The sequence below is a fragment of the Onychostoma macrolepis genome, chromosome 06 (genome assembly GCF_012432095.1).
Source record: "Onychostoma macrolepis isolate SWU-2019 chromosome 06, ASM1243209v1, whole genome shotgun sequence".
NCBI lineage: Eukaryota > Metazoa > Chordata > Actinopteri > Cypriniformes > Cyprinidae > Onychostoma > Onychostoma macrolepis.
The window spans coordinates 23,590,379-23,617,968 of record NC_081160.1 but is presented as its reverse complement, the minus strand read 5'-3'; the positions used below and the strand labels follow the sequence as shown (position 1 = coordinate 23,617,968).

General features: G+C 35.5%; 2 protein-coding genes across 4 annotated transcripts in view; one reads left to right on the top strand and one right to left on the bottom strand.

The window, feature by feature from the left end:
• slc4a8 (solute carrier family 4 member 8) overlaps positions 1-18,427 on the bottom strand; it is a 31,525-nt gene extending 13,098 nt beyond the window's left edge. The window contains exons 1-7 of the mRNA XM_058778439.1: positions 18,120-18,427; positions 6,893-6,974; positions 6,614-6,775; positions 4,793-4,928; positions 4,106-4,266; positions 2,599-2,787; positions 1,880-1,965 (exon numbers count right to left, since the gene is read on the bottom strand). Of these exons, the coding sequence (XP_058634422.1) occupies positions 1,880-1,965; positions 2,599-2,787; positions 4,106-4,266; positions 4,793-4,928; positions 6,614-6,775; positions 6,893-6,974; positions 18,120-18,164 (861 nt within the window). The 5' untranslated portion in view covers positions 18,165-18,427. The remainder of the gene's footprint in view (positions 1-1,879; positions 1,966-2,598; positions 2,788-4,105; positions 4,267-4,792; positions 4,929-6,613; positions 6,776-6,892; positions 6,975-18,119) is intronic.
• On the top strand, positions 6,659-27,590 carry ttll3 (tubulin tyrosine ligase-like family, member 3). Of its 3 annotated transcripts, XM_058778443.1 has the most exons (15): positions 6,659-6,796; positions 17,072-17,109; positions 19,491-19,585; positions 20,013-20,086; positions 20,741-20,844; positions 20,988-21,153; positions 22,113-22,168; positions 22,282-22,410; positions 22,509-22,623; positions 22,890-23,000; positions 23,074-23,266; positions 24,058-24,206; positions 24,286-24,529; positions 24,948-25,383; positions 26,069-27,590. In XM_058778443.1, exons 4-15 carry the CDS (start codon positions 20,068-20,070, stop codon positions 26,672-26,674), a joined length of 2,328 nt encoding a protein of 775 aa, XP_058634426.1. In that variant the 5' UTR covers positions 6,659-6,796; positions 17,072-17,109; positions 19,491-19,585; positions 20,013-20,067; the 3' UTR covers positions 26,675-27,590. The 3 variants fall into 3 exon arrangements, with proteins under 3 accessions (XP_058634426.1, XP_058634427.1, XP_058634428.1); XM_058778444.1 differs by lacking the exons at positions 6,659-6,796; positions 17,072-17,109 and having other exon boundaries at positions 19,399-19,585; XM_058778445.1 differs by lacking the exons at positions 6,659-6,796; positions 17,072-17,109; positions 20,013-20,086; positions 20,741-20,844 and having other exon boundaries at positions 19,400-19,585.

The following is a 27,590-nucleotide window of genomic DNA, read 5'->3' as shown; positions in this document are numbered from 1 at the left end:
TTCAGCTATGTAAATGTACCAAAATATAATCTAAACATTAATATCCCTTACGAAAATTAACCATGGTGTTACTAAATAAATACCATGGTATTTGTAGTAAAGCTGCCTATATTGAAATGGTAACCTGCAAAAAAACATGATTACCACACTTTTACTATAGTAAAACCAACTTTAATTTTCATAAGGGATATCATAGTTTATTATCATATTTATGTTTATATATAGTACAGTAATATACATGCCTTGTACAACATGTAAAACTAAAAGTGGCCTGTAAGGAGATATTTCATATTTCAACCAATATACCAGCAGATTTTAGTCTGACAATAGCCTGTTTGGAAAAATCCAACTAAAATGATGTAGCTTTTTATATAAGGCCGAGCAACATTTTAACTCATGAAGTTAAGAATAAAAGGCTACCGTCAGGAATTATATTAGTGGCTCTTCAAAATGCAAACATTCGTCATCCGAGTCACTCCAAGAAGAGTCCTCGCTGTCCAGAGTGTGTCTTCACCCGTGTAGCACGCTGTTTATTAAACCACTGTTTATTAAAATGCTGAATTTAGTATTACATCAGCATGAACTTGTTCCTTCTCCCCAATTCACAGGACAAGAGTGACACCAGAAGAGAAATATTCATCATTTTGCTTAGCTAAAAAATACGTAATTATTTAATCATTTAATAAAAAGTTTAAGATATTGTACTAAATAATGTGATTTGTTTTCATTTTTTTATTAATAATTAATAACCTCTTGGGTGATATTACTATATCTGATACTAAATTAAATTGTCTAAGCTTTCATTTTTGGTACACAATATTGTTGCTATCCATTATACATTTGCATTTTTGTATTACAATATATTGTGACACGATATATTGTTATACCCCTGCATTGTTTTGAATGTTATATATTCTATATCCCGCGATCCAACAGAGGATAAGAGTTACGGAGAATGGATCAGTTTTTATACGGAAAGACTCTCTAGTTAAATGTTTAGCCATATCACTCCTGATTTTTGAACTAATCAATCATGTTAACAGTTTTACAGCACTTGTTGGGAATTTCACTGACACTGTAGTAGGGTCGCTTTTTGAAAACATCTAAATGGTTAATTATAGAGATAGTAAGACAGAAACTCACCTGTTCCCCACTCATACTGGTCTGAAAAGGTCTCGGGAGACTAGCGTAAATTGACCGACAGCGCCATCTGCTGTTTTTGGAAAAAAAAGTTGCTCAATTGCACGTGTGAGAAAATCTGCCCGCATGCATGTGAGAAAATCAGCCTGCATGCATTTGTGAGAAAATCAAGCCAAGTTTCCTCATAAAAAGGCAAATGAGTCTCACAGTTGCAACACACAATACATATATTTGTCCATACCTCTGCATTTTCTCTCAAATAGAGTTTTGTATTTGCAAATCACTTTGCGTTTGTTTGCAAGTCGAGTTTTTCTTTGCAAAGCAGATTGTGTTTATTTGCGAAACACTGGATTTGTTTCATGAATATTGGCACAAAATTCGCTCCATATACATTGCCTGCCTCCAGTGAGCACTCAGGACATGAACAGAAATACACTGATTGAACCTGTTAGGTTTAAAGGGTTATCTTGCTCAGTACCATCTTTCCTCTATTTTTATTACATCCATTTTTCTATATCTGTTTTCTCTGAAAACTGGATGTAGGAGAAATTTTGGCTTTTTTAATTTTTTTATTTTTTTTGATTGTGTCTAATAACTTTGCCTATATTTATTATTATTATTATTTTTGCTGTCATTTATTTTGAAGCCAAATAATGATCTGTGAGAATATGCTACATACAGTATACGTCATAATTTCGACAAACTTGTGATGTTCTTCTTAATGTTGTGCTTCTAGTACCTTGCTGAGATCCATCTGGCCATTATCCGCTGCTCCGATCTTTACATCTGGATTTATAGGTGGAGGTTGGGGAGAAGTGGCAGGACCTGAGAGATACAATTAAATATGATAAATATCTCATATCTATAGCATCCTACAATATCCAGATCGCACATAGTATAGTACCAAAATGAAGCTGTATGTATAAGTATATTACTAATATACTAATATCTTTTATTAGAATGAAATAAATTATTTTAATAAAACTTAGGTGTTAGTATGAGACTGATATGTTAGAATCACTTATCAGCCAAGTTATATCCACTTTTTCATCTGCAACCATGAGCATGCAAACCCAGTAAACCAGTAAATATTCATATTATAGCCACAAGAATACCACTCAGGATGTGATGTAATCTGTAAAACCCTTTATGGAACATAGCACTCCACCCAAAGAAATTATGTCAATAATGCATGACCAGAAGTAGTCAAACCTCAAAAGAATGATTTAGACAACTTTACTGACTGAATTAGAAAATTCTGTTTACAGAATAATTCATAAAAAAAAGAGCTTTGCATTTGTCCTTTGATATATTTTGGAACAATTGCCCCATAGATTTACATTGTAAATGCATTACTGTAAGCACAGCATTGACAAATCATATCAAAATCAACATTATGTAATTACGTATATTCACAGGGCTTCAGTTGTATTTAACCAATAATATTTCATAGCTCACCCGACTTGTCCATATGATGAGGTTCACTCTGTCTCCTGCCTGAGTCAGTAAGGGATTTGACCATGGGCAGCAGGTTGTTCCTCTTCTTGTCACTCTGGTGGTGATGCCTCTTCAGAAGTGCCTCTCGAACCTTCATTCTCACACTGTCATCCAGTTCATGAGCTGCCTCCTGATGGTCAAGCACCAAATCTACACACAGCAAATTATATATACACATGTGAATATAAACCAAACACAATGGACTTTTTGAAAGACAATCATATATAATTTAAAGGGACAATGTCCTTTTATTGTTTGCATGATTAAACTGTATGATAATGATGATCAGCCTCATAGTTAGATCTTAATATGTTCTATTCCAGTATGCTAAACAATGCAGTACTTTCTCAGCTTCTCACTTTCTCTTTTTCTTTAAAACCTCACACAATTCCAGTTGGAGCTGATGCAGCACTGTTAATCTGCATCACTCACTCTTTCCCTCCCTTCCAACCTTTACAGTATAATTAAACTCCCTTGGTCTCCTGGTCCTACTGTTTCTCCGGCATTAATCTTGTTCTTACGATTGCTGCAACACTGATCATAACAGTTATGCCTCGACAAGACACAGGTTCTCTTGTGAGTCTATTAGACTTCAATGGCTGATAGTCATTGATCGGTACATTTAAAATGTATGTGTTTGTGTTGTTAAGCAAACATGGCATGAATTATGTATAAAAACTTGCAGGGTTGTAACCAGCATAGATGTAGGGTGACCATATGTTCTCTTTTTCCCGGACATGTCCTGGCCAGCTTTTCTAAATTGTCTAAAACGTCTGTGTTTTGGCTTTGTTTTGTGGCCTATTGACCTGCTCTCTATAGTCCTCATACTTTATATATGTGTATTTACTACTATACAGTATTGCAATAATTACTATTGTTTGCAAACAGGTAGTCCTGGTCCAAGCTCATGCTACTGGACATTTTGAGCCACTCAAACATACACAATTTTGAAAGAACAGCCATAAATCTTCAATTCTTTGAAAAGTAAACCTACAAATGGTGTTCTTATATTTGTCTATTCACATTAAAGGAGATTTCAACACTGAAAAAATGACAACACTTCACCATTAAATGCACTTTTAATTTAAACGCTTCCTTCCTCTTTAACGTGACATGGGTGTGGGTGTGAGTGTTTGGGTGTGTCTATCACCAACATGAGTGGGGGTGTGATGTTACATTATGTGTGAGGGTGAGCCTAATACACTGCAGAATCGGAACACACACTTGCTACACTGCTGTACTATTCCCCACCAAAGACATGCACTCAATGAATAAATATAAACTTGAGGTCAGGCTCAGACTGATCGTGATCAGACTGTTAAGCTAAACTCAGGTTTAGCAAGCACTTCATACACTGACATTTTCAGAATCTGATACAGTAAGGTGTAGTTTGTCATTTTTTAGTGTTAAAATTTGTCCTTTTGCAGATAAACACGTAGAGTCTTATACACATTGATTTCTGACTGACCTGCAATTTCCTCAATGCAGCTGGCCTTTATGTCCAACAGGACTGTTCCATTAATGATACAGCTCCGTAGCTCAAACAGACTATGGAGAGAGAGTGTAGCTACGTACGGCTTACTCCACCTTTCCCCTCCATCTTCCACATCCTCCTCAAACTTTAACCACCTGAGAAGTATTAAAGAACAAAGATAGTCACATAGACAGTCTCTTGTATAAACTCTCAGAAGGCAATGGAGGGTTGTTTGATAACCAAGAAGTTTTAAACTGGGGTCTGGGAACCTTCAGGGGGCCACAAGGGAGAACTAAGTGGTCTGTGGAAAAGTTTAGAGAAGAAAAGTGTAAAGAAAATCTAAAAATAAATAATATAAATAAAATATCAATAAATAATAACAAATAAATACAAGCAGATTTGTTTTTCTTTATAAAAAATATTAAAATAAATATTTTAAATAAATAAACTAAATGATAATACATATAACAGTACAATACTATTTAGGAAAAACATAATAATGTAACATAACAGAGACTAAACATTTTCCAAATAATATTTTACACATATTAGAATTTTTTTAACATAATAAATTGGTTCTTTGCATGAAAATACAGCTTTGTTTTGCACAAGAATGATCATATTTGGATATTGTTGCATCTAAAAGATTCAAAACCCCTGAGTTACATTTGACGTGCATACCTCGCAGTTTCCTTCCACTCTGCATCTTTGCCGTCTTTAACACAGATTTCATCAAGTTCTGTGAAGAGGTCATGTGCTGCATGTTCCTCATCCTCTTCAGTGCCCAGAATAAACTGAACCCTCTGGGATGGAGTATCTGAGAAAAAGAGAGAGGAAGAATGAGACACACAGAGAATAGAGGATATTTGTAAAATTCATTTTCACTGTGAGACAGGAAGTAGAGGAAGGAAGCACAGTAAACAAAAGTCTCATCCAAGCAGTTTTCAGTGTTTGTTATCATAAATCTGAGTTTTTAGGTTTTGTGGTCTCAAGGCCACAATGTTGAGAAAATGTTCATGAGAAAAAAGGGTCCAAAGTGTGCTTTTTTTCCCACCAAATTGCAGGATTTTATCACCGATAAATATCATTCAGGCCCAGACCACATACAAAGTAGGCCTATTTTATATTTATAGATTTATTAATTACCTTTGAGAGATTGTTTTGAGGAAAGAATATGCAACCGATATATATTTATATGCAAGAGTAATGTCCAATAATATTGTAGTAAGTTTAACTATTTGTATCACTCTGCTTGTTTGTGTTTGCAGATTTCAGATAGTCTTTAAGTAATTGTCACGAATCCGGTTCATGGTCTTCCGTCCACTCGCCCTTCCTTCATATTGACTCTTACACCACACAGACTGTTACATGTCACTCCGGACAATCATCCATTGCACTGATTGCACATACACGTCTCATCTGCCCTGTAACAGTAATGTTAGTAAAGTAGTAATTTTTCATTTGATACCAAAGCTCAGAAGCATGTTTAAAAAAAACAAGACACATTTCACAGTGAAGTGCTGATTCGTTTTTGCCAAAAGCACATGATCTATGATGTCCAAGGCTTTGTTCGCCTTAGAACCACATGACTGCTTCAGTTGGATCACAAGGAGTGAACCTCAGTGCAGTTTTCCTTACTCTAATACGTTTCTAACAATAAATACCTGAATTTATATATTAATCCCAATGTTCATTTGACTATGAGGAGCCACAACTGGGGCATGGTTAAAATAGACTGCAGATTTGATTTATTATTTGTTTTTCATTTATTTTACTTCCAGTACACAGAAAAAAATGACCACTTCGAACCACTTTTATTTCTTTAAAAAAAATTAGATATTCATTATTTTGACCACCTGATGGCCGCAGCATACACCTTGTTTAAAAGCTTTGAGTAATTAACCTTTTTACAAAACAGCTGAAAGGAAAGACTTTGTGCTTTGTAAAGCTTAACCTTCACTATTTGTCTATCAGTCTTTTTATTAGCATTGTGGATTTTCAGTGTCTCTCTCTTGAGGTTACATCGTTATGACAGTAGGTGGCGACAAGAGAAAGTATTTTTCTTTTGAATCATTCAATCACCCGAATCGTTCAAAGCACTAAATCGTTTAGGAAAATAACGATACGATGAGTCAATCATACGATAAATCATTCACTAACCCGAGTAGTTCAAAACACAAATTCATTCATAAGTGCCGCCGCCGTGTGTTGCTTGGATACGCCCAACCGTAAATTTTCGTCGGGGGAGCAAAAGTAGATGAAGTAACTGGGAATGTTGTGTCTAAAATTATTTAGATTAGTTATTTTTAATAACCTTATTTCTTACTTATTTGTTTAATAAAAGCAATATGGCATGGTCACATTTGTGGCGCTAGCTATATATAACGTTACGCATTTGAATGTGGCGCTTTCGCGAGCGTTTGAATCCTTTATATAATTCTCCAGATTCACCTTCCTGTGAATGAACCTATAAGCGTTTGCTCGACTTGTTGTCGTTCTCACCGTGTGATGTTGTGGTACTTTCTGTGTTCATGTCTTCTTGAGTCACACTTCCAGCCCGCATCCTCTCAGCTCTCCTGCGGTGTTTGGAGCTGTGCTGCCGGTGATGACGATGAGACTGTCTGCCCATGGGCATCCGCACACCCACAAACAGAGTCCTGTGACCTGAGAGAAAAAAGATAGCTGGTGAGATTCAATGTGATTTTCCAGTTAATATGACTGTATTGAGCTGTTGGCTGTATCACATGAATGACTGAGTAAGTGGTGTGGTTGCATACTAACCCTCTAGCTCTTCTTTCTCGTAATGGATATTCAGAACTGAGCTGGTGCCACCATGGTCCACCACAGCTTCCTCATCAGGCCTCTGTAATACACATTTACTCGTTTTAATGAGAGTGTAAATAAGTACATAAAGTACCATAGTCTTACTAACCTTAACCTTTTTTCCCCGTTTAAAACAGCATTGTTTATTTTGTTTTTCTATTTGAAATTGAGGATGTCCGAAAAAGTTGTTTTTTCTATCACTGAGGGGAATTTCCATTGACTTCTTTTATAATGAGCTAATGACATCTTTTTTTCTTTTTTTTTATCCCCTCAACCTAATACTCGCAGAAACCTTTCATTTCTACATATTATTTCAGATATTAATTATTTACTATGTATTGGCCTGTTTCGTGGTAATTTTACTTTATGTTTCACTGTATTTGTGGGGACATTTGGTCCCCACAAAGTAAACACACCTCAACATACACACAGTGAATCCAGACTTGAATTCGACTGCATTTCAAATGAGGGACCTGTCTTGGATAATGAATGTGTGTTAGGGAAAGACAGACTTAAGAGTTATTATAGGAGCTGGGCATGCATAAACTGACATTTACTGTGTTATTCTAAACAGTGGATGCTTTCTCATCAAGCTTTAAGGGGTAAAATCATAATTTTTAAACACTTTATTTCCATAAGGAAATAAATACGTAAATATAAATATTTGTCATGTTATTATTATTATTATTATTTTTGCATAGTCATAATTTGTTTTAAATGCCCATTTTCCACCCTCTCTCTGATCCTATTAATTAAAGTGCTGTTTAAGAAGTAGGTTTTTGCTGCTTAGTTTAATTTTTTAAATTATTAGGTTTTTTTGGTTATTAGGTTAGGACTCATAATAAAAAGATCTTAATCAAAAGATTAAGGAAAATTAGATTTTTTTCCAACTTTTGACCCATCTACTTAATCTCTAATGATGAGTCAAAAAAGGTATCTTAAAATATTACCTAATTAAAACAATTCACTTTGCATACCTTTCATCAAATATAAAAAGTACTCTAATAAGTATCAACATTTTTTCTTTAGACCATACATATTTTATTTAGCATGTGAACTGCTTGACCCTTAGACACAATTTAGTACATGAATATCGCATAATCCTTTGACAGTTTAGTTATAACTGTATGCAAAATAGATGCACAGTGGCAAAATACATTAAATCAAAGTTGCGTATAATATGGAGTCAATTTAATGCCGCATATATATGCAAAAGAAAATAAGTTTTGCAAAAGAAAATAAGCTTTGCAAAGAAAAATAGAGAATTGCAAAAGAAAATGAAGTATTGCAAAAAGAAAATAAGTTTTGCAAATAAAAATAAAGAATTGCAAAATAGATAAATAAAACAGAGCAAAAGCAATGATTTTGCAATACATATTTTCCATGGCCATATCTACTAATTTATTTGCAATGCAGCTTTTATTTTGCGTTTCAGTCAAGTTTGAGTTTGCGATACTGTTTTCCCTTTGCGCTTCACGTTTCTGCGCGTCTCACTTTGTGGCGCTGTTTTGACATGGGGGTGGAGTCAGGGGACGGGGGCGTGTCCAACAGGCCTGGGCATGCCTCCCTGGAAGTGACGTCATCGGCCCGAGACGCAGATCACAGCAGATCACCGTCACCGCAGAGGCATGCTGGTGGATCGTTTCCTTTTATTCACTAGCTTTAAAACATGCATGTTTTCATTTTATTAACAAATGTATATGTGTATTAGCAGCGTTTGCTCAAGTTAAAGAAGTTGTTAATATGAACATCTGCTGTTTATTTCTCTCAATGTGTGCACACTTTTAGAGCATTAAAATGTGTATTGTTTCATCTGGTTAACTAAATGTGCATTAATAGTGCTTGTTTAAAATCTCTTAACCTGTGCACAGCGCTCTTTGTTTACATTAGTTCAGAGTTACTGCTAGTTTTAATGTAAAAGAATGCAATTAACTTCACAAACTATACATCATTAAAAAGGTCTAAGACTCAAGCTTCATATCCATCTCGACTTCGTTTTTCATTTACATAACTCCTGGCATAAATTAAGAAATGACTGGCACTGGAAGTTTAAAAAAAGATTAAAAAGTCATTTTGGTTAGTTTTGTCATGGCCACGAGATATTAAGTCGTGGGAACGTGATAATACTGTATGTTGTGGCCATGAGTTTAATCATGCATAAACAAACCCGCGTGACCATAGCAACCTGGGATTATCAGAGACTGATCAAATATATTTATCCATCCCACAGTCCGTTGATCGTGTCTTTTTATGTAATATATGTGTATATTAGGCTATTATTATTATTATTATTATACAGCCCTGAACGTTAAGAGATCGAAATGAAGGGAAAATAAATCAAATACATAACAACGAATATAAAAATATTACTAATACTAATAAAATACATGGACTTACAAGACTTGTGGGATGGATAAAAATGTTTTCTTGTCGGCCTATTTTATTATACTTTATGTAACATTTATTCATAATAAACTTAATTCGAATGTTGTCTTCATCGCGATACAGTCCAGTACGTAGCCTGGTTAAGACTTCAACCACCAGAGGTCACTGTATAACTAAAAGCGCCAGCGGGTCAAATTTACCCATGCCATGACTACTGTTTTGATATGGCTAAAAACGTAGTATGTCACTGTATTATGCCACTGTCTGCACAATGTCTAGAGTTATAAAATTATTATTTTTAGTCATCAGCTATGTTGTTGTTTTAAGTTCACAGCTATTTTTAAGCAGGTTACACTAATCACTTTTCTTAATGATGAATATAAACCAGTCTGCAATGACAACGAGAATTACGAGGAAATAAATACATATTTGGGTGTTGTAATATTATAGCTAATAAAATGTTTCAAGATAACCATGTTATTTAAATGACTAAAACACCCTAAATAGACTATTATAAGCAATACTAATTCACCACATTGCAAAAGATGTACAATGACAAATCCAAGTGCACAGTTTAACCTAATTAATTAATTTGTTTAGTTATATAATTTATCATTTGAATAAGAGAACAACACCAATAAACTTGGGGTAATCATAAAAATTGTTTTATTCATTACATCATAAATCAGATTTTTTTCAGGAATAAATAAGCAACACAGTAGCGAACCATAAACGATAAAAAATTGCAAACACAAATTAATATTTAATCCAAAGTTTGAACATTTATGAGTAGAGGAATAAACATCTGAAACATCTTCATTTGAACGTGATGACAGGAATTATGCGTAAATTTGTCCCGATGGCGCTTATAGGTATAAATGCCCCATTTTGTACTGGTTTTATCTAAACAATTTTTTAACAATAAACAGGGATTGTAAATAACACAATTTTAGTAAAAGTCAATGACTGTAAGACTTGGATATTTTAATTGAAAATATATTATGTAGCCTATTTGAAAAACAGCCATGGGTAAAATTACCCGTGGTGGTGTTAATATAATAATTTAATAATATATTTTTTATATAATTTCTTAATTAAAAATAAAATATTAATAAATACATCTCTGATAATCCCAGGTTGCTATGGTCACGCTGGTTTGTTTACCCATTAATATCTCTTGGCCACGAGAAATTTAAACCAAAAGACTCAAGCTTCATTTTTTTTAAACTTCCAGTGCCAGTCATTTCTTAATTTATGCCAGGAGTTATGTAAATGAAAACGAAGTCGAGATGGATATGAAGCTTGAGTCTTAGACCTTTTAATGATGTATAGTTTGTGAAGTTAATTGCATTCTTTTACATTAAAACTAGCAGTAACTCTGAACTAATGTAAACAAAGAGCGCTGTGCACAGGTTAAGAGATTTTAAACAAGCACTATTAATGCACATTTAGTTAACCAGATGAAACAATACACATTTTAATGCTATAAAAGTGTGCACACATTGAGAGAAATAAACAGCAGATGTTCATATTAACAACTTCTTTAACTTGAGCAAACGCTGCTAATACACATATACATTTGTTAATAAAATGAAAACATGCATGTTTTAAAGCTAGTGAATAAAAGGAAACGATCCGCCAGCATGCCTCTGCTCAATGATGGTGCCTGGATCAGCTGTGATCTGCGTCTCGGGCCGATGACGTCACTTCCAGGGAGGCATGCCCAGGCCTGTTGGACACGCCCCCGTCCCCTGACTCCACCCCCATGTCAAAACAGCGCCACAAAGTGAGACGCGCAGAAACGTGAAGCGCAAAGGGAAAACAGTATCGCAAACTCAAACTTGACTGAAACGCAAAATAAAAGCTGCATTGCAAATAAATTAGTAGATATGGCCATGGAAAATATGTATTGCAAAATCATTGCTTTTGCTCTGTTTTATTTATCTATTTTGCAATTCTTTATTTTTATTTGCAAAACTTATTTTCTTTTTGCAATACTTCATTTTCTTTTGCAATTCTCTATTTTTCTTTGCAAAACTTATTTTCTTTTGCAAAACTTATTTTCTTTTTGCAATACTTCATTTTCTTTTGCAATTCTCTATTTTTCTTTGCAAAACTTATTTTCTTTTGCAAAACTTTATTTTCTTTTGCATATATATGCGGCATTAAATTGACTCCATAGTATAAGATCTTACCACTTTGTGGTTGCCTGTTAATAAAGGTACTGTAACCCACTACCTCCAAACAGCCAAAGACTACATACTTATTAGGCTTCCTATTATTCACTTCCTTCTTTACATTTGTGTGTGTGTGTGTGTGTGATATCCCACTGGGATGCTGCTATCTTTCCATAAAAAAGATGATTCATCAGTGTGTTTTCACAGCTTACTTCTGCAGGAACACAAGCCTATAATTCATATAAACTCTGTCGAACATTTCCTGCATCACAAATACAGCCAAACAGAGCAAAATGTTGTCACAGGCTTTGTAGTGCAGTACAATAATAACAGATTCAAGAAAAGCTTTGTCAAAATGGCTTTAAAATGATCTATATTCACTGTTGTGCAAATGATGCTCTGTTGTGTATTTTGCTTGAGGCTTATGTGTATATTTGATCGGTGAAGTATTGATTGGCAGTCATAGTGTGGATCAGCATTGAGGTCATGCATTACATTGTGTGTTACAACAAAAGCACCAGTAGCTTTCCACAATAACAGCATCCGCCTTGTTTCCAACATCCCACTAACATATAATTATTGTACAGGCATCTTATCAAGGTCCACCATACAATTATTATAGGCTTAAGAACAATCGCTTAAGTTTTTTAGCTTCTCAAATCCTAAGACCACCGACTGTGATTTTATTGTGATTTTACAGTAGCTTACATTTCCAGGTAATAGATGTTACATGGCTGCAATGCAAAATCACTATAATTATACCTCACTTCTGAATGATTACTGTTCTGTTTTGAGGTTTTCAATGAAATGGATCCATTTCATACAGTCATGCCCTCTGCTTTCCCTCTGAAGAATGAGTGCATGTGTGAATACAATAAAAATGGTATTTTGCAAGGGGGACCCATTAGTTAAAGAGCCCTTAAGTACTGTTACCCATTTAATAAGAATATTTGTTCCCAGACATTCACTGCTGCATGATATGGTAGGACTTGCCAGAATACAGACGTCATTTTATAGATTGGTGGTCATGGTGTGATTTTCAGAATCGACCAGTCAGTGGGTTGGTTGAACATTTAGTCAACCTTATAAGGAACCCTGTATATTTACCTGACCTCAATAAGGTTTTTTTTAAGGGTTGGACTATTTTAAACTGTACAAACTGTTTTAAAAATAGGAACGTTTTTGGTAGGACACTCAAAAAACAGCATGATATATGATGCAAATGCTGGAGACATTTGTCTGAAAGGGGATTATTTAAAAAAAAAAAAAAAGTAGAAATATATTTGAAGTTGACTAGATAAACTATCAACCTCACCAATCAAATTGTTGATTTTTGAACAATTACTTACAAATTACTTGTTTCGTTCTGTAGTGTGTGTAATCGTGACAGTCTTAAACACAAGACAACCATACAATTTATCACTCAGACTGCCCTGTCATCCTAGTCATGGATCATTTGAGTCGTTATTGTCACTAAAACACTTACCCAGGGGGAAGGAGAAAATAGAGATAGAGCTAATCATGTGAAGTTAATGAATTTTTAATCATCTGCTTTATGCTACTATTTTCCTACTCCTTCTCAATCTCTCCTTGTCCTTCTCCCTTTATTGGTCTGACATGAGCACATACCCTAATTAAAATAATAACAAAACACTTGAGCAGACTAGACTGCTCCTGTCACCTAGCTACTCGTTTGTGTGTACAGTATCTGTGTGTCACTCACAAAGGGAGATTTTCCACTTACAAAAAATGGCTTCTTCTTACCTCTCCTTATTACCAGGCAGCAATTCCGCAGTCCCTGATCAAAGACGCATACAAATAAAACAAGTCTATATGGAAACCTTAACTGCAATTTTATTTTTCTTAATTTTTCCTTTCTATCTTGCAGTCATGAGCTATGAAATCACAGTTGCAATCACAAATCACAAATACTAGCAAAAGTTTAGGGTCAATATAATGTTTTTTTATTATATTGAAAGAATTTGAAGAAATTAATAATTTTATTCAGCAAGAATGCACATTGACCAAAATGACAGTAAGGACATCTATAATATATTTATTTCTTACAATGTGACTGTATAGCCTACTTTATTTTTAATATTTTATTTCTTACTTTATCTCACAATTACCAATGTTCCAGTTTTTTGCTCTGAGGAAGAAATGGGATAAGTAATAATTTAGATGGTTTAGATGGAGGTCACTACCAAGTGTCAGTTTGGATGCCAGTACATGAATATTGCCCTTTTGCATTCAAAGGTCACATGGGCCATTTTCTTGCCCTTCCTCCTCTTTCAATCCCGTTCTCTAGCACATTGCTTTGACAGTTATGTTAGTAATCTTGACACAGATCACTACCACTGCCACTTCCAGATGCTCCTGTCTGCCTGAACAGATACAGTGACACATGCACAAACCATAACATCATTTCAACTCTGAATTGAATGCTTTTATGTTGTCTTTCGTAGAGGGTAGAGCAGGGTTCCTCAAATCTTTCCCTGGAGGGCCAATCTGCTGCAGAGTTTAGCTCCAACCCTGATCAAACTCACCTACCTGTGATTTTCTAATGATCTTGAAGACACTGATTAGCATGCTCAGGTGTGTTTGATTAGGGTTAGAGCTGAACTCTGCAGGAAAGTGGATCTCGTGGGCCAGATTTGAGGATCCCTGGGGTAGAGTGTATGTTATTGATTACTGATTATTTTTCAATAAACTACTAATAGCATCATTTTGGGAGAGATGTTCAACCAACTGCAGTATTCAGACTTGGAATAAAGAATTGGTTAGAGAGAGTTGAAGTACTACCTGTTACTTTTGGCAGAATGACTCATTCACTATTCATTGCCACCTCAACCTTTCTATCACAATGGCATCATAGCCTTCATGACGTGCGTATTTAAAATAAAAAATAAGGATCGTTTGCATGATACCTTAAGTGCATTTGTATTAACATTGTGTGTGACAAGTTTTTGCATTTTACAAAGACATTTTTGGTATGCTTGTGTGTGTATGCTTAGTGTGGGTGTGTAAGTACTGGATCATGCAGCATTACTAAAAAAAAACATGGTATTAACATGTTTTTGGGCATAATATCATGGTAATAATATATTTTAGTGTATTTTGGTATTCTTTAAAGTTTGAAAAAAGCCCTTTGGAGATTAAAGTGTCTGATACCATCACTTGTATCATAGAGCTTCAACAATATGTTTTTGTAATGGCGTCTACTGAGTTTTTAGTCACATTACATTTGTATTCATCAGTCTCGGAAATATTTCTATTATACTGCTGGAAGTTTGAGTCTAACAATTTATAGTCTATGCATAAGAACCATATTAAAGATGCTATTACTCTTATTATTATGCTATTATATACATTATAATATATTCTATATACTGCAATTACATTACGGAAGGTGAAACTATTATTATGCATTCAAGTTATAAATTAAATTAACCCTGCACAAAGGCTGCCTTTTATTGGCTAACAATTTGGAATGGATTTGGGCAGAGTACCTTATGTAACCTTATGTTTCAAAATGACAGTCAGAAACAAGTGGCCAAATGAGAAAAAGAGAGATGTTGAAAGGCATAAAAAGAGCACAGCATCAGACAAATAGTGATAACAAAACGAAAAACATATTAGGTAATAACTCTCTGAGCTAGAACATTATTGAGGTTTTTCTTACATATAATTAATACAAAGGCCCTGAATAGAATGAGATACAAAAATATATTTAAAAAAAAAAATTTCACAGGTGTACATTAAAATGTATAATAGCTTTGCAAAATGGGCAATATTTATTGAGTGTGAACATGCTGTAGTTGTATCGTAAATGAAGAGGACCCTTTTAATAATTTAGCTCATCAGTGCTCAACACAAAAATCAGTTTTAAAACTCTTCATAAATGATTGATCAGAATTTTCTTGTAAATGCATTAAATAAAACCTCTCAGGATCATACTAGACAGAGAGACAGAATTTGACTAGAAAAACAACCAAGGTATGGAATGAAATCTGGGTTGAAATGAAAAGTTTCAGGCGCCATTTATGTAATGGACATATTGAGCCAAGACAGTTCTGAATGGTTCCCTCTCATTCACTCTCTCTGCTGAGAGTGTCTGAATAAATACACATTTCTGAACAAATGGAAAAACTATTGATCGGTTTGGCTTTACATGCCTTTTCTCTCCACAGTCCCTATCCACTGGATGAAAAAGTTTTCTCATATATGTTCAGAAGTACCAAAACTCTATTTAATTCTCATAATGTTACAGTTTTTTCTTTTTTTTTAGATAGTGAATCCTTCAAGCAGATGTTATGAAACTTATAAACAGAATAATTCACCCAAAAATTAAAATGCTGTCAAAATAATTCAAGTCAACATACATACACAACATATTTCAAGTCTTTTGGATTTTAAGTCATTATTTACCTTAAAATCTTGATTATCACTGTAACTTCCCTTGGTGCATTCATGCCAGATTCATGAACAAATCAGTTTATCCATTGAATGACTTGTTCATGAAGTGGATTGATCTGGTTCTCCAGTTTACTCAGTGATTCAGCTGTAGTTGTTAACAACCCACTTGAGTGGAAAATAATCAGTGAATAATGACTGTTCGGTATGTTTGTCACTCACTCACAAAAAGCCATTGCATGGATTCAGAAGAATTCAAATATATGGATGACTTTCATGATACTTTTATAGGTTTTTTTTAGCTTTATGGGAATAGTTCACCTAAAAATGAAAATTTGAAAAAGAAAAAAGTACTGATCCTCAGGTCATCCAAAATGGGTTGATGAGTGGATAAGTTTGTTTATTCACTGGAACAGATTCAGAGATATTTAACATTACATCACTTGCTTACCAATGGATCCTCTACAGTGAATGGGTGCCATCAGAATGAGAGTCCAAGCAACTGATAAAAACATCACAGTAATCACAAATAATCCACAAAAATCTAGCCTATTTTTAAGGTCTTGTTAACTGAACAGAGGTTTGTAAGAAACAAATAAATCATTAAGACATTTTAACTTTGCTTAATTCATAACAACACTTCCAGTGAAGAAGTCCATTCAGTTCTCCTCTCACATCAAAACCCACAAACATATTTGTTTTAAACTGTTTTCACTTGTGATCTGTGCGTATTTCTCTCCTGATTCAGATGAGATGACTTTTTCCTCTAGAGAAAGCAATATTATGGACAGAGGACTTTTAAGCCGGAAGCAGCAGTTTGAAGTTAGATTTGTTTATTCCAAACATGCAGTTTTTCACAATACAATAACTGACAGACTAAAGTCCTGAGGATTATTTGTAAAATATTGTGATGTTTTTATCAGCTGTTTCAACTCGCATTCTGACGGCACCCATTCACTGCAGAAGATCCATTGATAAACAAGTGATGTAATGCTACATTTCTCCAAATCTGTTCAGATTAATAAACAAATTCATCTGCATCTTGGATAGCCTGGGGGTTAACTATTCCTTTAAAGCTGAAATTCACTTTAAAACCCCTGTTAGTTGTAATATACAAGAGTGACCAGTCTGTTATTCATAATTTCTCCTTTTGTGTTCACAGATGAAATAAAGCAAAGACAAGTTTGGAACGACAAGAGGGTGAGTAGAAGATTCATTTTTACTAATGGGCGAATTAATCCTTTTATAGCCTTAATGACCGGAAGCAGAAGCTGCTCAAAAGAGCCAGGAGTCAGGTTTCCTCCTAACATGTCAAATGATAAGCTACCAGCATTTCACTCTAGCAAGCAGCGTTTACTTTGGCGCTGAAAAACTGTTCCAATAGCGCTGTTGCAGTCTAAAGACGGACCCTCAGTAAGAGAGGATGGCGTCAAGGTCATTTGAGGGTAACGGGGTACATTGGCTGTACACGCATCCCAAAGGAAGCCATATTTTGCACAATAATCTCATTGATACAACACCATCAAAAGCTAAAAGCTTTCATTTCCAAACCGATTCATGGCGTTAGGCGCACCCTCTTGCAGCATTAGTGAAATGGATAGTAAATTATACATTATGTGCTATTTCTATCTCGCGCTTCTATAGCCTACTAAACCCATTACGATACGACAGTGCGGATCCCTCTGCAAGAACGCCCATCAGCCTTGACAAGACACTGCTATACCGGCAAGCACACAGTCAGTGACGCGGAAAATATACGAATGAAGCAAGCTGTTGTCCCTGGCAATGGGTATACTGCTTCTGCACGTGCCTGTAACGCCGCACTAACACACATCCACGCGCGGAGCACAAACTGAGCTACTAAAGCAAACATGGAAGAAACAGGAACGGTCCGCTTTTAACGGGATGCAATTATAGACCGAAAGTGCAGCGTCGATAAGATATTTTGTGGCAATGGGGGCGAGAGGGAACACACAGTACTATTGATCCCTGCACTAATGGGGCGCCCGGATGTGTTTGTATTCCATTCAAGAATTTTAACATTAAAAGGCAGTCTTATGTAGATGGTGATTTATGACATAATATGGCACATTACAGACTGTTTCCTATAGCAGGTGTCCTATTCTAAGTTACTATAGGAATACAACGAATAAACAGACCTATCAGTTATGCAATAAACACACAAGTACGCATTGTATTAACTAGCCTACCTGATAGCTCAGCATGCTCTCCTGGTCGCTGTTTTCGGCAGGCATGGTTAACTCCGTTTTAAAGCAGAGTCAAAGGTGCGTCGATTGCAGCTTCCACAGAAAGAATACAGCGACGCGGATCAGATTCGCAGTTCCTGTTGAGAAACTCCAGATCACTTGATGCATATACGGTTAGACATGAAGCACACTTGATCCCTTCTCAAACTAACATTAAGACCTGCATTCGCCCTGTCTATACTTTAATGCTGTTGTTATAGGCGCGCGCTCTCCAGGACTTGGAAAGAGGTACTGACAGTGGCAGCATCATATGTCGTTCAGCCAATCAGAGAGCTCGAAATGGGACTGTTGCTGAAGCTGTAACTCGATTGATGCGGTTTTGCACCTATACAGGAAAGTGCCAGAAATAGTTGTACAATGCATGAGAGCGAAAACAGCGTCTCAAGTCAGTGAATCCTAGGTCATGTCGTATAGTGATACGCAATGTACTACAATTAGAAGAGAAAAAGCATGATTTAGTGACTAAGTAAACTACTTTTTTTTAAAGCCACAGTGCTGTAATTGATTAGTGAATAGGGGTTTTTGTGATTAGTGAATAAACGTCACTATCAAGGCTACTCATTTATTTTTCGCGCTACAAGTATGTCTGCATACGTAAAATAACTTATTTGGCTTATCTAGACAATAATTAAATAAATAAAATAATTTATAATTACGTAGGTTAATTATTTTCTGTCTGCTTTCCATAAGCTATATAGCGACTTTATATAAAGACGCATAACACCATGGTGTTTTAAATTCCTGTTTCACATGAAGTGTAAACTATATCATCCAACTCATAATCACGAGTCATAACATTTTCTATAGCATGCATTGCCATCTAGTGGCTTTTCTTATGTACAGGCAGCCTTACATAGACTGACTTTATTCCAAAAGACAGGTAATCACAAATAAACATAATGCAAAACATAAATATCTTAGAGGCAGTCCACGCAGTTTAGTCTTACAGTAATCATGCATTTGATAGCCTAAATAGTGATGTGCATGTTATTGTGTTCTTTCTGGCCAAGCTAAAAGATCTCTATATAATGAGGATGTGGTTTTCAACCCATGTCTTTAATGTAATGGAGCCAAACGTGAATAATAAAGGGATGCGAATTGAATATTTCATAAAAAGCCGCTGTGGTTAAGCATTATCTGAATATTAGCTATTAAATTCCTCAGTGTACACAACTGTAGCATTGCGCGCTCCGGCTGGGTTTGACGCACGGCGTCATCCGTTTCTAGGAAACAGTTGTTAAGGGTGATTGTAAACAGCGCGCTGGAGCTGGAGTGTGTGCAGTGCGCATGCACTGAACGAGCGTTTCTCCGCAGCTCTACCGGGCTGGCAGGGCGCACCGGTGACCTTATCGATTTCAACAGACGGCTTCTGGCGGGTGTCAAATCCAGAGGTGAACGTCGCAATCCAGGTGAGTTTGCTCAGCGATTCTCAAGATCAATATGGTCGTGAATGGGCCTGCGGAGCTGCATGTGTTTTTGTTATGTTTTAAGTTTTATGATGTGAAGTGGATCTATAAACCAGTGAAATGAGTTTTAAATTAAATATTGTGATCAGATTCTTTATTTACTCACTACCGTTCTACTGAGTTAGGGAGGAATGTGCACAGAATTGTTTTGTGTTGGATCCGAACATGAGCGCCTGTGTAAAGTCGTTTCTAGGCAGTCACAAATTACAGTGTTCAACTATTGATGCATTGTACAGTACGTGCGGCTTTCACTTCTCATGGTTATCATTGTGACAGAGAGCTGTCACCTCTCCAGTTTAAGATGTATTGCTGTTTGAGAGAGTTAAAGAGAGAACAATGTGCATTAAATTCATCTTACTTTGAACTTTAGGTTAAAAAGGGAAAGACTGATCCATTTTGTGAGTAATGTGAGAATTAACTCAAACATGCACCAACATATGCAAGGTACAGTATATACACACTTTTGCCACATTTTAAAAATGTTTTCTCTCTCATGATGTTACCTAACACACACTCACAGAGACCTTAGAAGCTGAAAATAAAAGTTTGGGGTCTTTTTTTTTTTTTTTGTCTTTCTTGGAAAGAAATTATACTAATTTTATTCAGCAAGCAAAGGTAAAGACATTTATAATGTTACAAAAAGTTTTTTTTTTTTTTTTTAATAAATTCATCTAAGAATCCTGAAGAAAAAAAAATAGAAAACAGATTTTTAAAATTCTCATAATATTTCACAATAATACAGTTTTACTGTATTTTTGATCAAATAAATGTTTTTCAAAGACATAAAAAAAAACTTAAATATTTGAACAGTAGTGTTTATCAGTGAGGCACTCTCATAGGCACAGTGATGTTTATACTGAAATATTGATATTAATAACCTACACCTAAAAAAAACCTGTTGACATTGTTAGACTGAAATCAAAACATGATTTTTGGACTATGAAGTGTTTCAGATAAAGAGGACCAATTTAAATGTTGTTTTTCAGTATATTTGTGAAACTCTGGCCCACACAACTATTGCCAAATCCTACACTCATAAGATCAACCCTATTATTTATTTTGTACAGCATTTTTGTAAAGCATTTCTGTATGTCATAGTGCAACCCTTGGAAGGAAGAGCTCGTTGTAGTTATATAAATCTGCCAATAATAAATGGGGACAGACTGAAGACAGCTAAGGCTCTAGTGGACAAGGCAATAAAGGTTAGGCTTCTAAAATCCTAATGAATCATAGCAGAAGAAGTGCATGGATGAACTCCGAATTATCTTTAATTTTATAATAATAATAATGATGACATTGAGATCTCAATGAACATGCACTGTCTATTTTGTTGATTCTGATGTAGGAGAAGAAAGTGTTCTCAGTGCTGGGTCCCTATCCTGTAATCCGTGCAGGCCTACGTGCAAGAGGATGGGTGGAGCGGCGACTACCACGGCCCTCTGTCCCACAGCCCCGTCGACATGATCTTGAAACTGAAGCCACAGATGAGGGTGACAGCAGTGATGATGATGGTGAGAGTATCTGACAGAACTAAGATGAGACCCTATGCATGACACATGATAAGGCTGCTAGGTTTCTGTGTGTGCGCGTGGGTTTACTTAGCTAGTTAATATCTCTTAATATTACTTAGCTAGTTAAGTTATTTACGGACACAATGTTCTGTTGGGGATTTTTTAAAATGTAAACATGATTCAAAAAGAGAAGAAAATAGCTATAGCTATATTCAGCTTTGTATAGCACCCTTTTGTCAATTAGCATGATCCCTGTTTCTACCCCTGTAAGTAATTATAATTAAATTAATTTCAACAACAGAAGGTTATGGTATCTCCACAATTAAATTTTTTTAAACAAGTTATTACTTTTATTTAGCAAGGACTCATTAAATTGATCAAAAGTGACAGTAAAGACATTTATAATGTAATATTTCAAATAAACGTGTTCATTTGAACTTTCCATTCATGAAAGAAATGTGAAAAAAAATCTTTCTTGAGCATGAAATCAGCATATTAGAATGATTTCTGAAGGAGCGTGAGAGTAGTAGTAGTGGCTGCTGAAAATTAAGCTTTACCATCACAGGAATAAAATACATTTTAAAATATATTAAAACAGTTCATTTAAATTATAATAATATATCTCAATATTAAAATTTTTACCTTATTTTTTATCAAATAAATGCAGCCTTGTTGAGCAAGAGACAAGAGACATTAAAATAATCTTACAAACCCCAAATTTTTAAACAATAGTGTAAACGTGTGTGTGTGTGTGTGTGTGTGAAGTATACTGTAAATGCTATGCTTGGAGCATCCTGTGTAACTGTTTAGTTAATGACCCACTGTAATCTAAAGCTCGATATGATAGTTTGAGTAGCTAACCTGACACCACTTATTCCAGCAAACAGATGTCAGTGACATAGATCACGCTTTCTGTCCCTTGACTACTGTCACACCACCTTCTCTCTTTCTTTATGCAGACTTAGGAGAAGAGGGACAGAGGGACGATGAGGCAGATGATCTGTACGATCTAATGGTACGTTTAGAAGCTCTGGAATTCCATTTCACTGATAGTTGCCATAGCAGCTGGGTTTTTGAATGTGATCTGTCAACAGTGGGCAGTTTCTGATCATTATTTTAAATTCCTAGACACGGTTGGTTCGCAATGAGACACCATATTTCTACTGGACAACCAGGAGGGATTCAGTCGACTGTCAGTCTTTACGTAAAGACCAGATGACCAATCATTACGCAAAGGCAGGATCTTTCACCACCAAGGTTCACCACAAATTTAACTACTGACGCTTTTGAAACCAAAATTCTTCCATATAAAAACTCTTTCTCTTACTCATTACCTTTCATTTCATCTTTTTCAGGTTGGTTTGTGTATGAATTTGAAAAATTTGCAGTGGTTTGATGCAGCAGATCCTGATACATTCTTCCCACGCTGCTACAGACTGGGGGCGGAGGATGATAAACATGCTTTTATTGGTCAGTACTCTTAATCTTTATTGTCCCCTATTGGCTAATTGTTTTCTTTCATTTAACAGATGATTATTTTGCCCCAAAGAGATTCACACCACATGAACTGCACCGTCTCCCTGGAGCAGTCTGGGGTTAAATGTGTTGCTCACAGGCACAATTGTGATATATGTTCTCTGTAACTGTTCATGGGTTGCCCTATGCTTGGATTGAACCTGCAATGTTGTCAAACTTGATCCTCTTAAAGAAATTTATTTTGTTCTCTTTCTTTACAGAGGACTTCAAAAGGACTGCATGCACAAGTCTACTGCTGTATGTTTTGGAGAAGTATGGGGGGGATTCAGAGTGGGAGAGAACCAGAGAGGTGTATGATGTTAAATCTCATGGTATGACACACACTAACACAGACATACCCACATTAGGACTCAAACTTATTCACACATCTTCCCTCCTTTGTAGGTCTGAGCAAGACACGTAAACAGTATGCCAATCAGAGGGTTGGAACCTCGATAATTGACAATGCATTGCATGTATGTCAGGAATATCTAAACAGTTTAGAACACTGTGACATAGACACCACTTTGGAAACAATCCCTACCCTCTCAGAGCAACAGTGGAAGGTGTTTCTTCGGGATTATTATTTAGTTATTCAGTGAGTATGATCTTTTTATTATTATTTACAGTGCACTTAATGAGTCATATCATGTTTCTTTAAAAGTTTCATGGCTGAAATTCTATACTGAAAATCATGAAATAAAACTAAGCTGCAAAAATATCTTATTCCAAATGTATGCAACTTTCTAACATCAGATAAATTACAGAATTTGTACACACAGTTATATGTCAGCAATGGTGTTCAGAAACCTGGACTGTCCAATCACAATAAAGTTATAAAGAATAAGTAGGATAAATATTATTATTCTTAAACACCAGAAATTTTGGACCTCATATCAAACCTGAAATCAGTGAAAAAAATCTAAATCGTTAGAAACATTTACTAACGTAATTAGTGGAAATAAATACAGTTGTAAAAAATAGTTTTTGTTTGTTTTTTTGGTGGTGGAGTAAGGAGCACATACTGTAAGGGGATATGGTGATAGGAAAAAATAATTTTCACAATAATGTTCATAAAATTATTGCCATCTGCGGAAAACTTTGCATTTGTTACCAAAACTGTTATATATATATATATATATATATATATATATACATTTCCATAAATTATATATATACACATAAATTTCCATCACAAAAGTTTTGCAAGCTTGGGGAACAAAACATTTTGTGAGAGCACACAAATGTTTTGTGAGTGTTTTGAGGCAGCACAAAAGTTTTAGAAAAGAATGCAAAAGCATTGAAATTTAGTATTTCCTCAAATCTATTTTAATTTTTTTTCTAATCTATAGAACAGTGATAAAGCTTTCTTGCTCTTTTCCTTTGCAGTGAAGGACTGACGATAGAGGGCTGTGAAGCTTATGTGGAGCGTTGTAAATGCATGCTGGAGCAGATGAGTCATGTTTGCCCTCAGATGGAGACTGATGGACTCTGCAACATCTGGATCATTAAACCTGGGGCCAAGTCCCGAGGCAGAGGTGAGTAGGTGAAGACTGAAGGAAAGTGGAGTAAAAATACAGCAAAACTATTTAATTTACTTTGACTTTACTGTTGTAGGTATAATGTGCATGAACAGGTTGGATGAGATATTGAGTTTAGTAGATGCAGACCATGGCATCATGAGGGACAGTAAGTGGGTGGTGCAGAAGTATTTGGAGCGGCCTCTTCTTGTGCATGACACTAAGTTTGATGTAAGACAGTGGTTCCTGGTCACAGACTGGAATCCTCTTACTGTGTGGTTCTACCGTGAGTGCTACCTCCGCTTTTCAACCCAGCCTTACTCCACTCATACATTGGATAGGTGAGAAAACAAATGCCAAACATTAAAGGAATAGTTCACCCAAAAATGAAAACACCCCAGAATTAAAATATTTACACACCTGCATGTTGTTAAAAACTTGTGTGACTTTTTCTGTAAAGCACAAAAAGATATATATTTTTTTTCCTATACAGTGAAAGTCAATAGAATCCAGTGTTGTTTTGGACCCCACTGACTTTCATTGAAAGGACAAAAACTGCTAAAATTCTTGAAAATATCTACTTTTGTGTTCTGCAGAAGAAGCAGAGTCATATAGATTTGAAACAACTTGAGTTTGAGTAAATGATGACAGAATTTTCATTTTCAGGTTGAACTATTCCTTGAAGAGAGATTATTTATTAAGCTTCAATTAATCATTTTTTTTGTTTGTTTTTTAATTTTCTCTGCTTTCCACCCTCAGTTCTGTACATCTTTGCAACAACTCCATTCAGAAGCATTTTCAACTAAGCCCAGATCGCAATCCTTCTCTACCTGCTGAGTGTATGTGGTCATGTTCACAGTTCCGCTCCTGGTTGGCTGCTTCAGGCCAGGATGATCTGTGGGAAGGGGTGGTTGTTCCAGGTATGCAGAAGGCTGTTATCCAGACTCTCTTGACTGCACAGGACAGTGTGGAACCTCGCAAAGCTAGTTTTGAGCTCTATGGAGCTGACTTCATGCTGGGACGGGATTTGCGACCTTGGCTGTTGGAGATCAATGCCAGCCCCACCATGGCACCCTCCACAGGGGTGACAGCTCGACTTTGCCCTGCTGTACAGGAAGACACTTTGCGGGTGGTGCTGGATCGACGCTGTGACCGCAACACTCACACTGGTGGCTTCCAACTCATATACAAACAGGTACACATACACAATGTCAAGATCACCAAACTAAATGGAAAAACAAACAAACATATATACTACTCATCAAAAGTTTGTGGTCAAGTTTTTTAATCTTTCTTATGGTCTGGTCACCGAAGTTTCATTTATTTGATCAAAAATACAGTACAGTAATATTGTAAAGTATTATTAAAATTTTCTGTTTTAATATATTTAAAATTAATAAATGTAATTTATTCCTGTGATGACAAAGCTGAATTTTCAGCAAACATTCTAATATAAGAAATTCTTCTAATATGATTTTTTGTTAACATTTCTTATTATCTATGTTGAAAATAGTTGTGCTGCTTAATATTTTTGTGGAAACCATGATATATTTTTTCAGGATTCTTTGATGATTAAAAAGTTCAAAAGAACAGTGTTTATTTGAAATAGAAATCTTTACTGTGACTTTATCAATTTAAAGTGTCCTTTCTGAATTTAACTACTATTGTTTGAAAAAAAAAAAAAACACTGACTCCAAACTTTTGGTGGCATTTGACAATTAAATATCTGCTTTTAATTAATTAAAAATTGTAATTGTCTTGAAAATGTCACAGAAAATCTTAATAGCTTTTTGGGCCCTGATAGTGTTCTAAAAACTAACTTTATTTTCTATTTGCAAAATATTGTCTTTTTTTCTTTTGCTTTTTTCTTCTGTCTTCAGGCAGCTGTAGAAGTTCCTCAGTATGTGGGAGTGAATCTTCTCGTAGAGGGGACTTCAATCAGGCGTCCTCGAGCCCCTGTTTACAAGCCTCTTATTCAGTCTCACCCTGATCCGCTATCAAAATCTAGCAGTCACAAGTCTTCACTCATAAGCAGCCATTGCATTTCTGGTAAGGAGAACCAATCAGAAGAGGTAAAGAAGGCCTGGCCTACCCTCTCCTCCCGTAAAGTCACGTTAGAGAAATCTTTGATCTTTCAACCTAAACTGAGGAAACGTCCCCACAGACTCGTCTTGCCCTCGACCTGTTGTGTCCTTCCCAACCCAGTAGAGCTTCATCCTCAAAAGCTCTCACACACTCACACCCAGTCCGATCACCCCCCTGCACACAGGACACGCAGCAACCTCCCATCGCTTTATCGTCCAACCCCGTCACTGGACGTAATAAATCTACAACCCAGACAAACGCTCCCTTCCGGTAGCTACAAACATGAAACACATACAGTCAATATATCTTATCCTGTCTTGCGCATGCAGAAATATCTGTCGCTGAACTATAGACTGTCCATGGACACTTTTACAGAGAGAGAAGGGCCGAAGTCATCCTGAGGAACCTTTTGAAGAAACATGATTTCATTCAAACAGATTCTTGTGTGATAAAATGACCTAAAAAGAATGAATAAGTTTTAGATTGCATCAGTTGTACTGTGAGTTTATATTTCAATGCACTGTATTTAAAACCCATATATCTTGGCAATCTACTGTCAGAAATAAGAAAAAGAACAGCATATTATTTGAGGAAGGGGATTCCGGCACCTTTTTCCTGAGCACAAGCCTTTTATTTTTTTATCAGTTTTCTTCAAAAAAAGATCATATGCAGAATATTGACTGGTCACATACAATGGAAGCATACCTTGGCCAGGGCCTGTTAAGAAATGCATTTGACTATACAACAGCTTGTAGAATTTTGACTTTTTGGGAAAACACATCTTTAAAATAATGCATGAAATTTAATGTGAGATATACAGTAGTACTATTATGGAATGCCTAGTTCTGTATTATATTGATATGGGAATCTTGACTGTGGTATTAAGCTTAATAATTAATGGTGCTAAATTTTGTATTCTCCAGAAACAATCAGGATGCTTCCTTATGAGCTGTTCATTAACAATGTTACTTATTGGAAACACTAGTGACATTCTCAAAATTGTAACAGTTTTATGCAATTTGAATCGAGCTAAGTAACAATTAGATTTTTATTTAACTAATTTTGCACTATTATGATGTTAAACCTTTAACCAAACTCACCACTAGATGGAGGTAGCATTCATCTTCGTAATTTTTGTCAAGGCTCATCATCATGGGTATAAATAATATAGTATCTTTACACGCTAAATCCACTATGATGGTTTGTTATAATATGTGTTAATACAGTTTGGTATGTCATAATGTCAAAAAGACAGGGTTTTAAGGGCATTTTTGTATTTTTGCATAAACTTGATAATCTAAAATAAAAGGGAACACT